At 35.6% G+C, this 13232-nt stretch overlaps 2 protein-coding genes across 2 annotated transcripts; both read right to left on the reverse strand.

Moving 5' to 3' along the window:
* LOC109335407 (transcription factor TGA2.3-like) lies at positions 766–4156 on the reverse strand. The gene is made up of 10 exons (XM_019571542.1): positions 4147–4156; positions 3826–3899; positions 3583–3747; positions 3243–3320; positions 3083–3142; positions 2813–2890; positions 2655–2712; positions 1924–2195; positions 1587–1832; positions 766–1375 (listed from the first exon to the last, which is right to left on the reverse strand). Exons 1-10 carry the CDS (start codon positions 4154–4156, stop codon positions 1229–1231), a joined length of 1188 nt encoding a protein of 395 aa, XP_019427087.1. The 3' UTR covers positions 766–1228.
* LOC109336774 (CTL-like protein DDB_G0274487) lies at positions 4910–9033 on the reverse strand. The gene is made up of 7 exons (XM_019573584.1): positions 8795–9033; positions 7455–7918; positions 6600–6783; positions 6259–6483; positions 6044–6160; positions 5400–5633; positions 4910–5231 (listed from the first exon to the last, which is right to left on the reverse strand). Exons 1-7 carry the CDS (start codon positions 8858–8860, stop codon positions 5034–5036), a joined length of 1488 nt encoding a protein of 495 aa, XP_019429129.1. The 5' UTR covers positions 8861–9033; the 3' UTR covers positions 4910–5033.

Here is a 13232-nt window from a genome sequence, read left to right on the forward strand (position 1 = left end):
ATCACTTAGATCACCATGTGCTAGTAAATTTTACTTTAAATGGTCATAATCATTTACAAGTTAAAACAGCTTTTTAAAAAGAGAATAAAACATGGAGTGCCACGAAAACAGAAAACTACATAATTGAAAGAAACTAAAATACTTGTATGAGGACTTATTAATCACATGTTGATCTAAAATATAATGCTTAAATGTGATTCTTAGAATGTGTGTGGTGGTTCAAATGAGACAAGGCGTGGTTTGAAATGTGCTTCACCACATGCAAACAATTTTTGTTCATGGGAAACACAACCCCTCTTTGGCTAGTGAACTTGTGGAAGAATGGGAAAGGCACTGGAGTTTTCATTCCCCAAGTGACATGCAGGAAATACCAAACATCAGGTACAATTTTGTTATCTTTATCATTAGTTTAAATATGATGAAACTGCTTGGGAAAAATCAGAGTCTTAAATCGCATGGTAACCGTAATTTTGAATCTTGGCAGGAAGAGTGAACAAGAGAAAAATCTATAGACTGGTGGTGAGAAAGGATTCAAGAATCTAGAAATTGAAGATTGTATAACTTGCTCATAACACAGATAAGATGGTTCCTTTTAGAGTAAGCAAAAATTGCAAGTGGAGAGAAGGCTTTCAAAAGTTTCTTTCATGATATATATGTACATACCATATTGTTATTAGTGGGAAGAATATAAAGAAATTTGTGAAACTTGATTACTGCAATTTTCTCTTCTAATGGTATTAGTAACAGATGCAATGACATAATAACCTCAAGTGCTGAGATTTAAATTCAGTATATCCCTTCACTATACATATATGGATAAGAAAGGAAAGTGGAAGATTTATCAATCAGCCAAGTCATGCTTTCCCATTATTTTGCAATGCTCTGGTAGTGTAGTGGAAAGGTGACAATGAAGTATGATAAGCATTCACACCTATGGACCCTGACTTCTACTCTTAACACTTGCACAATATCAGCTTGATTGTGATAATAATAAGTATAAGCAACATTTCTCAACAGTTCAAAACTTGTAGTCTTGTACATATCAAGATGCAGGTAATTACAAATCTTCTAGGGAAAATTAGATCAGAAGCTAAGGAAACAAGGTTTCTACTTAGTGTGGCCAAATATTAACCAACCATGTTCATGCTTTGAGGGTGACAGCAGCCCTTCAAGGACCAACATTAGAGGTCCTACACAAGAGGTTGAGGACAGATAGATATGTTAATCCCTACTCTTTGGGACAGGCTAACCATAATGAACTAAGCGTTCGTAGTCGTGAAATGTAGTCATTTATGGCCAAGAGAGCGTGAGCAGCTTGGAGTGTGGTCAAAATTCTTTGCAACTGTTGCAGAGTTTGTTCCCTCAAGAGGTCAGCCTAAGAAACAAAACGGGCATTTAGAATACAAATATATACATTTTTTAAGGTCTGCTTGGTAGTAGTGAAAATTAGCAACACTATGTTTTGACATGGTATAATGTTAGAATGTGCCAAGTTAGAATCCTTGTTAGAATGTTAAAGATCTGCAATTTTAATCAATTACAGTGATACGAGTATGCTAAACTCAGTGATCAAGATTACAACTTACCTGATGAAGGAAATTCTCTACTGTGGCAAGCTTGCTCATTGCAATTGCCATTTGGCCCATGTATTCAGCAACATTTCCAGAACCAGTGAGCCCCATGGAGGTGGAGGAAACTGTATCTAATAGAGATTGTTGCAAAGCTTCCATGCCTTCAGATAAAGCATCCTCAGCCTGCTGGGAACACAGCTGCAAATAATGAATGCCCATCAACTGCTGATCGGTTAAGGGCTCAAGTTGGTTTCTGACTATCTGAATCTCAAAGGAAATACAAAGACAGAAGTCAACAGAACATAATTTCTACCATGAGGAATCAAAAGTGAGAGATGAGATGGTCAGCCACCTTGAGAAGTTCAGATGAACGGAATCCGCCAAGCCACATGAAGCATCTTTCGGCAGGTGTCTTCCACATTCCAGAAAGCATGTGAAATACATCAGCCTTTGCGCCTATGATCTTTAACCTAAATAGTTCGTCATAATGTGCCATAACAGCATCAACACGGCAATGCAGTTCATTATCACCCATTTCAGAATTTACTGCTGATCTTAGGCTGTTGATCAGACGGTGATGCTCGTCAACCCAGTGGGCATAGTCCATGTCAAATGCTAACGCACCTGGAGGTTCAAAAAACATCATCACAACCACAATTCTTCCTAGTATTATAAGTTTACAGATTTCAACATGTTTTGCTTAAAGAAATTCGGCATGAAAGCTTAGTTCAAGTGATAGAAGCATTATGGTTTCTTTACCACTTTAGCCACTGAGAAGGCAGTATCAATTATCCAGCCCCACATAACTAACTCATCCATTTATCCATTATGAATAACTAACTAACCCTCCTAATGTTATCTACCCTGCATATAAATATCAAGAGTTTTACCTACTTTTTACTATTGAGCAAAGAATAGTTAGTTCCCATTTATCTTTCACACACCATAAAATACTAGCCTAACTACTTTGTTCAGTCCCTATCTAATAACGTAAGTGCATATAATTTGAATGCATTCAATAAAAGTATGACGTTTATGCCACTGCAAAGGGTATGATGCTCAAGGTCACTTCTCTATAATTACCATTTCCAGCAACTGAACGACCATGGTTGCCCGTTGTTCCAGTTGCAATAAATACACCCTGGAGTAAATAACAGCCAATGAAGAAACTAGTAAGTAGAATGGCACAAAAAATAAAATTGAAAGCACCATAAGGAATGGAAATCTTTAACTTCTTACACCTGTTGACGTGCTTGTTGAAGTTCTTGCTCTAACAGTGCAAGCCTAAGCTTACTGTTCTCCAATTGCTGCACATATGCCTATTTAAAACCAAAACAACATATATATGAATAAAATGATTCAAACATGTTCCATCTGTAACCCTGAGACATTAATAAAGGAGATATACCCAAACATCATGAAAACAACACTTATAAATAACACAAAAAATAGGTCTGCATAAAATTAAGGCTACTACCAAGTAATCTAGCACCAGATTGGAAACAATTTACCTTTTTTCTTAACCGGCTTTTCCTTGCCGCCTCTCTATTCTGAGCCAATCTTCGAAGAGTCTAGAAAAAAGGCGTTCACAGAAAGTATAATCAGTAAGTAAACATAAATTGAATTGGTAACTAAGCACAAGCTATATTGATGCAAGTAGTAGCAAACAACCTTCTGATCTTCACCATTAACCTTACTTTGATCCTGGGAGTCCACTACTACAGGTGCCTCATACCCAACTCCATTGCACTAAGACAGGGTTTAGAAACTATGTTAGAGGGTATAAACACTCATTCATCCATCCAAAATATAAATTTGCACTTCTCCATTCACAACTTTCTCCTTACAAATCCTACTATTTACTAAATAAAGTAAATAGAGATTTTTTTATAGTTTACATTGCATGCATTTACTTTTCCTTGTAATAATTTCTTTACAAGGAAAAGTAAATGCATGCAATATCTTAAAAGTAAAAGCATGAAAAGTAAAGTGTGGATAACAGAGGACACACTTGGGTTTTATCATCCATATCTATATCTGTGGAAGCATCATCGCTCTGTTGGTTTCTATTTGCCATGCTTGAATCACACAGATTCTGAATATTCTGGAACATGTGTTGTTTCCCAATTTCAATGCACCCTGCCCTTGTTGAAGCAAACTCTGCAGACCCAAGGTTCTGTAAAAACATAATAGTTTAACTAACGCTATCATATACAAACCTTATCTACCAACTTGAGAGAGAATGGACTATTACCGTGTTGAATGTTCCATACTTCAAGTTATTAGCAACAAAAACGACATTTTTCGACTTCTCACTAAACACAAAGCCTGCAAATAAATGAATAAACTGAAATGTTATACAGTGAATGAGAAATATACTATATACCTGTAAGAAGAGTGGAATAGAAAGAGAGTAACTTGAGCTTTAATCAACGGCATTGTGTTTTTGAAGCTCCTCAAGATCCAAGAAACGCGTTTCATCTCCCCTGTTTGAAACAGGGTAACTCTGTTTTACACTTCAATTTTTCCAATACTAAAACGGCATAAATAATTTAAATTTACACTGTGATATTACACTCTTTCATTTTTCGTTTAATGGCTAACTGAACACGATGACTCTAATTTCACTTTCTCTGGGAATGTATGATATAATGATGACATAATTTAATGTTCAAAAAGAGGAAGCGTAGTTTGAAGTGAAGAAAAGTGTTGATGTAGCTTTGAAGAAAAGGGTAGCGTGTCACTGTATCAGTAATGTAATATTTAAGGACCTGTGTGTTTCTTTCTTTTTTATTATTGTCCTTTTGACTCTGGGATTTTAGTTTCCCCGATAACCTCACACAGTTCAATAACCATCTCAATCTCTTCTCTTTTTGTTAATATTGCTTCGTTATTGTTTAGTACCAAGTAATTGAAGAACAAGTAATGAAAGGTGTTGATTAGACCAAGGATAAAACTAACACACAGTAGACATGTTAAATGTAATCATTTTGTTCAACAAGCACGTCAAAGCACTTTCCAAGTAATAAAACAAAATCTCCATTGCTGCAAAACTGCTTCATGTCCAATGCTTCATCCCTGTTCTTCACAATACTAAATCACTTTTTTTCTAATCTCTAATAACGAATAAATCAAATTAATGACTTGTAGTTTACATATATACATTTACACATCTTGCATAAATAAATCACACGGGAGTCGTGACAGTCATTGTATACGTGTATACTTTTGAGTTTTTCACCTTTTTCTGATATAAAAACTGAAGATAAGGCCACGAGGCAATCATGGACATATCTCAAAGCCACAATACACCATAACAACATTTTTTTCTCCTGTTCCTACTATTCTACTAACTTAACTTGAAATATGAAAAGAAAAAACATATGCTTGGGGTATATAAAGGATAATAAACTGTTGTGGTACCACAAGACAAATCTAATTCCTTCACATAGTGGCATCTTCTCATATATGGTCACTCGGTCGATTGTGGGTTAAAACTTCCCTTGATCGAGCGCTCCTATGTTGCAGCCGCTGGTGTAGTGTCTCGGACATCTGGTTGAAAAATTCAGCATCCCATCTCTGAATCAATAAAGGGTCCTCAGCATAACAGATGTATATAGATGTAACAGCACTTTCCACCACGACCATTGCCAATCCAACCTGAAAATTAGTTACATATTTCATGCCTTGTTCAACAGTGTAACTTGTGACTGATTTTCATGATCAACATCACTACACGAATTTTACAGAGAAAAGAGTTCAACAAGCATCTTAATGCTTGAAACCTAAGCTTCAAGAATACACTTTAAACTGAGTTTGTAAACTTACCAATACCATCCCCATCAGCATGGATGTAGACCCAATCATTAAAGCCCTGTCCCTCCATTTAATCCATGCCCAAACACCAGAGCAAGTTCCCGTGATCAGCCCTCCGAAAACGGTGCCCATTAGCAGGACAGCACCTGAACAATCGTAGGCCACGAGTGCTTCAACTCCAGTTGATTGAAATAACTCCCAGGCATCTCTAGCAGAATGGTTAAAGCTTTTACCGTAAACAGCAATCTGTGAGGAACAAGACCATGAGACATGCTTGAGTAAGTTTTCAAAGAAACATTTACCAAACTTCAACACAAGTTACCTACATGCTATATGTCAATTATCATTGAAAAGTAGACAAATGTTTCTAATGATCAAAAGTTCAAAACTATTCAAGGAAATGCAATACCCATGTATTCTGTTGCGATGCTGAGACGTAGAATCATAGATGTTTTCCATATTCTAAAATTTTCTCTATCTAAATTCTAATGGAAAACATATAGACAGCAAAGAATCTTCTCCAAGCACTTGTACATATTTCATCTTTACCAATGACAGCTATTTAAACTAAATGAAAATCCACAATGCCTCAAACTTTATTGTTACCTAGAAAATGATATTTCTGTCATAAGAACCAGTTAATGAAAGAAGTCTACCTGAACATAGGCATACTTGTTAAAAAAACGGACAAGAGTCTCCACAAGATGGAAAAGGAAATCAACACAGCAAAGCAAACACTCATTATTCCCAATCTTTGACCGAAATCCCCGTATCTGAAAGACAAATAAAAAATTATTAAAGAAACCAAAAGGAAAGCATCTGGAAATAAAAGAAAGAAACATCAAAACAATCACTAAAGGCGAATGGTTACCTTCCATCGCAGTGTCCTAATTGCAGCAGTGAATAATGAACCATAACATATGCTACCAAGAGATGTTGTTAAAGCATACTGTATAGATTTCAATAATGAGTTTACAGGAACCGATGCTGCTTCTCTACCACCATGAAAAAGAACATGAAACACCATTCCAGACACTATAACATGTACAGTATTACAGAGTACTGCACCTGTCCAAAATAAGCTTACAGAGAGAGCCTGCAAGCATGAATAGCAATGTCAGAGTAATCAGATGAGGAAAGCTTAAGTAGCCAGCTGCCATAACTAGTCCCAACAAGAACAGGTAGAATGAAGAGCAAAACTTGCCCGCTCACCACAAGAAGCCACCAGCGTCCACCATGATCCATGCTTGAAGCCACAACTCCAGCTGCTCCAAATGACCATAAAGCCATCCATAGAAGCACAAGCAGCGTAAATGCATGGGCCACTCTCATAACTTCAGGAAGATTCCATACCATCTTCACAGCTTTTTGAAGAACCAACATCGTAAATGGAAGTCTACAGAGGAAAAGAATCCACACAAATCATCTTATAGACTCAACTAGTTGTACAGAAAGCAAAAAGAAGGGAGTAAAGAAACTACGCTACAAAAAGTACAATGATAGCACCCAACTACAAAAGAATATAAACTTAAAACTTCAATTTGTATTGACATGTAAGTATGCATCGCAAGGAAAAGGCTTAAAAATTGAACACAGGTAAACAACTGCTTAAAAATTGAACACAGGTGGACCGCTTAAAATACAGGGTCGGATGAAAAGGGGGGCAATGCATTCCTAATAGGACTTTGAATAACTATGATGTGATAGTCATACAAAATATGTACTTTTGCACTTCCATGCAGAATATATTCTTAACCACTTCATCTTATAAAGCAATCAAGAAGCTTAACCTATATTGACAGGTGCAATATTGATTTTCGCATAAACCAACATACTGATGATAACTTAATATTCCAATCCCATTTGCTATGAGAAAAGACATTTTGGTTCATACAGAACAGTGAATCTATAAACAGAAATACTGTGACATAACACACATAATGCTTGTAGTAATATTCTAGGTCAATGCCTTTGCATGACCATTATGGCATACTTTGTGCAACCAATTAGTACTAAGAAAACTAAAATCCAGTATAAAATGTGTGAAGAAAAGTTACAGGCCAGTACCTGTCTATGACTGCTATGACATACAAAAACTGAAGAGCAGCTCCAATAGCAAAAGCAACACCCCAGAAAAACTGTTCAGCCCAGAAACACAACACACTGATCACAGCAAGATAAGTGGTGAGAATGTGAACAGAAAACTTCATCATATGAGTGGCCTGAAAACCCAACAACAACAACCAACTCAATCCAAGAACAGTCCCAACTCCACCAGCAGCAGCATAGAGTGGCCAATAAGTCTCTGTCAATCCGGCTTTATTCCCCGAAATTCGGGAGGTATGCTTATCAATGTTAAGTCTATTCTCTATCTTAAACCTATTGAGGCCAAGAACCCCCATAAGGAATCCCAGTGCAATCAAATGGATTACAAATACTCCTAACCAGAAAACATCATGCCACCCCCGTGATTGTTCTAAAGTGGTGGCAGCTTCACTGGCACCACCACTTCTCACACTTTGAGCTGCATTCTATCAAAAACAAAGGCAGCTGAATTCAGATAATCAGATACTCCCAATAATTGAAAATTACCAGGTAGAACAGAATAAGTGTAACAAATCTTGTAATGTCTCCTAATAGACACAACCAATCAAATACCATACTAGTTAGCTATTAAAGTAACCAATTAAAAATTCAACAAAACCCTTAAATATTTCATCAATGTCTCTCCGTAGATGACAAACTAATCTACAGGTGTATCCTGGGGCGCGAACTCAACCTTTCCGATAATGTTTATTTTTTTATTAAATATGTTCTTTTTGGTTTTTGACTCATTTTTTGTTTGTCCCTATAATATAATTTTTTGGTTTTGGTTCCCATATATTCTAAAATTTTGATGGTCCTTAATTGGCTAGGATGTCAATTGTGGTGTTGACAAGGAATTAACAATGACTAAAGTAAAAATGATACCAAAAACTAATTAAAAACTTGGAGTACTAAACTCAAAACTACCTATATTTATAGGTACTAAGAGGATATTTAATCCTGTTTCCCCTTTTTATTACATGATAGATAATTGTGCAGAAAAAACAAGGGCATGTGCATGGATCACTCAGATAGTTAGGGTACCCAGGTAATGAAAATATGAATAAAATGGAAGTTATTATACCATATAAGAGTAACTGGGGTATAACAAAGTCAGTCAAACTTATCTTATTAGAAAGAAACTGGTACTGAAAAAAATTAAAATGAGTAACCCAGTTAGAAGAACATGACAAATTAAAATGATTACTGGAAAAAAAAAAAGCTTTTGCCGTTATAGGAAAGTAATTGAAATACCCAGATGGAGAAAAACAGTGAAGATGATTTATTTATAATAAATAGAGAGAAAGAGTGAAGTTGGGTACCTGATCAGCAGTGGCTACGGAACCAAATTCAGAGGAGGAGGAAGAGTAAGAAGGAGACTCCATCATAGAGAGTAATGAAGAAACGTTGCAGCATGCATACAAGTAGAAATAGAGGAATTTAGTGAAACTTTAAGACCAAGGAGAAAACGTTGAGAGGAAGGTCAATGGGGTGGGTAGTTAATTTATTATTTTATTAGAATTTTAAATGATAAATAAGTTTAGAGAGAGTTGAATTGAATTGGTAATAACGTTTGAGAAAAAAATGGTAAGAAAAACTGAAACTTTAACGGCTAACAATGTTTTTGGTTGGAAGTAGAGAAGAATAGAGTAGCCGGCGTTGTTATTAGTATAGACTTATAGTATTTGCCAAACAGAAACTGCTCTTTCGATGGGCCCTTATGGAGACCAATTAGACAACTGCCACGTGGCATGATTTGTGATGTTACTACCATTGCCATGCATGTCCATGTTCAATACTGATTTGATCTCTCAGATCATGTGCAATCTGAAGGACTACTAAAAATATCTCATATGATTAAAAAATTTAAATTATTATTATTATATTGTTTAATTATGATTAATCTGATAGAACATGTAGGTAGAGTAAGGATTATCTTATGTGGTATGATGTGATAGCATATGTCTGTATATGTTTTAACTTTGTCTCTTTGATTGGTTGTCAACAATTAAATCAGTTTTGTTGGACCTATGATTAAGTTGTTCCAACAATTTTCTCTCATTTTGTATGTGGAAATGAAGGTACTAAGTATTAACAAAGAGCAACAAATTCTCACGATAAATTGTATATTGTTTGACTTATATCTTCTAATAATGAATACAAATTGATGTTTTCTAAATTTCATTTATTTTATTATTATATTATAATTGGACGTTTTTACGAGAAAAGACGGAGAGTGGGGCTGCATGCAATAATGCCTATGAATTGACTACAATAATTAATGTTATTGCCTCCATTGTGTACAATGTTTGAGATATAATCTAGGTGTGTTATCATGTCTATTGAGCCAAATTGGGCAGTATTTTATTTAGGATAAAGGAAGACCTAGCATGTTACGTTCCTTCCTCTTAAATTTACTTATTTAAATGATCTCAATGCTAACAATAGATTTATCCATATTTTTGCTACTGATCTCAGCTAAACCAGACAAGTAGAAAGATTGATCAATTGTGCCAATTAGATGACAAATAATTGTTATAGTTTAACCATCAATTTCAAGTTAGACATCAATATTTTGTGCACTAATAATATTAAAAAAAAATACAATGTAAGTACATAAATTTCATTTATATTAATTTCATTTAAAAGTTAATAATAAAAAATAAAGGATGGATGATCCAATAATAATGTAATTTTATTTTACAATTGTCAATACATAAATTTTTGTAATTAGTCTTCGAGTGCTTGTATCAAATTAAACTGTCACCATATAAGAAGAAAAATGTTTTAGGTCCTATAATTTGTACATCGAGACTCTATATTTTCTTTTCTTTTGGGGAAAGGAAATAAACAAGAAGAAATGAAATTGTGAAACCTTTAAGCTATGCCAGTAAAAGAAATTCAAATAAAAACTTGTACTGATATAAATAATTATTAAGAAATTCGATGAATTAGGATGAGATGTGCTCAATGTTCTTGTAGCTATCGATATCAATACTAGTATCTGCAGAATGTATGTAAAGTGGTGATCACACAATTAAACTCTGCAATTTCTTGGTCGACAATAGAAGTTGTTAATTAATATGATTGAAAAACGGATAATTATTTAGTGATTTATAAATTCATCATTTTAAGACGTGTTTATTTTTATCTCGACCTATTAAGGTTTTTAAAAGTTGTTTCCGTATTTGAATTTATGGCCACATAGTCTATTCTGATGAATTTATAACAGTATAGATGGTAGAAAAGCATTGATAAAATATCATAAAATTATGGTTAACAAAAAATAACACATATCATGATCACGTAGAGGTCGTTTTGTCAATGCTTTTCTATCATCTATACTGTTAGGAAAATAATGAATTAAACTTTCTTTATTAAATAAAACTCGGAATCATTGATGTTTATAATCTGAGAGAAGAAAATGAAATCTATCGATTTGTGCTAGGAGACATATTGCTAGTACCATGCCCAAACGGGTCCAAACTAACCCTAGCTGGCAGAAAGATTACATCATGAAATAGTGATTGATTTTTATTCCCTTTCTGTTATATCCAAATCTCCTTTTGTGTAAGATCTCACCAAATGTAGGGCTGAGATCATTTCATATTTCCCTTTACTTTTCTATATAAACTGTCTAAAGATGCTAATCAAGGAATGAATGATGAATATTCAGTAAATTACTAGTGATAGAATTTCTCCTTTTTTTTAGAACCGTAAATCAGTCTAACATTTTGGTGCTTTCATTAATCTCTCAATGCCTCCCAAGACCTCTTAAAAAGAACCTGATGACTCCATCCCTCAGCTGCTAATGGAAAAATTAAGGGAAAATCAAGAACAGCAAGATGCTAGACATGCTGCTATCACTACTGTTCTTCATAATATCACCGAAAAACTCTCTGAAATTAGGTTTGTTCCCTCTCTACCCCCTAATCCACTCTTAGGCTCCCCTGTTCATCTCTCTTCTTCTCATATATCTCATCACAACCCCACTCCTACCCTCCATTCACCCATTGGCCAGAATACTACTCACCCACCACCACCCTATATGCCCCCATCATCTTCCCAACAACCCCACCACCAATCCCATACGCCTAACACCAACCCACAACAGAATCCATATCACCCCCAACCGCTACCTAGGCCACCCAAATTACAGCTCATGCCATTTGATGGATCTAAACCCTTAGACTGGATTTTTCAAGCGGAACAATTTTTCCAACTCTATCTCGTTCCTCTAGAACAACGGATGCCCATGGTATCTTTTTATATGCAAGGAGAAGCACTCAGTTGGTTTAAATGGATGTTTCACAATTTTCAACTCTCCGATTGGTACACTTTTACCAGGGATTTAGAGAACCGTTTCGGGCCATCCACTTACACAAATCATCAAGTAGAGCTTTTCAAACTTAAGCAATTTGGATCTGTGACGGAGTACCAAAAACAGTTCGAGAAACTATGTAACAGAATATGTGGCTTATCATAGGAAAGTATTCTAAATTGCTTTCTTTCTGGGCTTTTACCTGAGATTCGGTGGGAGTTAGCTATCCTATGCCCTACTACAATTTCTGAGGCCAAACTGATTGAGGCCAAAGTTAGAGATTCCAGTCGACCAATTTATAAATCAACCAGATTTGCCCCACCTCTCCACACAACTACATTGCCTAAAACTCATCCCATTACATCACAGACAAACCCAACCACCCCCACACTACCTATTCGACGGTTGACAACTACTCAGATGCAGGAATGTCGCGCTCAGGGGTTATGTTATAATTGTGATGAAAAGTTCTACCCAGGACATAAATGTCAGCCTAAGAAATTTTTGTTGATGCTAGAGGACTGCCCCCTCTTAAACCAGGGAGCTGATTTTGATGACCCTGATTCCCAAGGGATAGACCAAACCACACCGGACCCCCTTCCCTTATGATGATGATCTCATTCACTTCCACATTTCAGATCAAGCACTCGGTGGTCAACTCTCTCCTAAGACCCTCAAATTTTCTGGAGTCATATGTGGCTACTCTGTTACTGTGTTAGTGGACACAGGCAGCTTCCACAACATATTACAGCCCCGACTAGCAACATTTTTTAAACTACCAGTCACGAAGACACTCCAATTTCCTGTCATGGTGGGTAATGGAGCCCACATATATTGTAGTGGGTTGTGTGATAACACCCCAATTATTTTACAAGACAAATAATTCTTCATTCCTTTAGAAATTAAAGAGAGTCAGACATGTATTTAGTTTTTATTCACTTTTGGGTAATCAAGTTTTGTTGGCCCAAGTTAGAAGGAGACATGTAATGGGTGACAAAACAACATTACCCAACAAGAACTATGCCTTTAAACCTTATCTCCTCCCATTGGTGTTGAAAAAATAAAAATAAAAAATCAATTCATTCTCTCTCCTCTCTCTCTCTCTCCCATATCTCCTCTCATTCAAAACTTTGGTGGAACAATCACAAGGGAGAGCTAAATCCCATGTGTACCAGAATTCGTGTCTCCCTTTTTGCTTTTTTTTAATTCACAAGTTGACTTCTCCCATTACCTCCACAAAAGGATAACATAACAGTAGCAATATATAGGGGGTGGAGTAGTGATTAAACTAATTATAGTCCTCATTGAGCCATCTAAACAATGATCCAATTGTTCAGTTTGTTCTCACCTTCTCTTGGGATAAGAGATAATACAATCAAGTAACAAATTTTTATAAGAATAGATGAACTAAAAAACAAGTAAATTTAATGACTCATAAA

Source organism: Lupinus angustifolius, chromosome LG20 (assembly GCF_001865875.1).
Source record: "Lupinus angustifolius cultivar Tanjil chromosome LG20, LupAngTanjil_v1.0, whole genome shotgun sequence".
Classification (NCBI taxonomy): domain Eukaryota; kingdom Viridiplantae; phylum Streptophyta; class Magnoliopsida; order Fabales; family Fabaceae; genus Lupinus; species Lupinus angustifolius.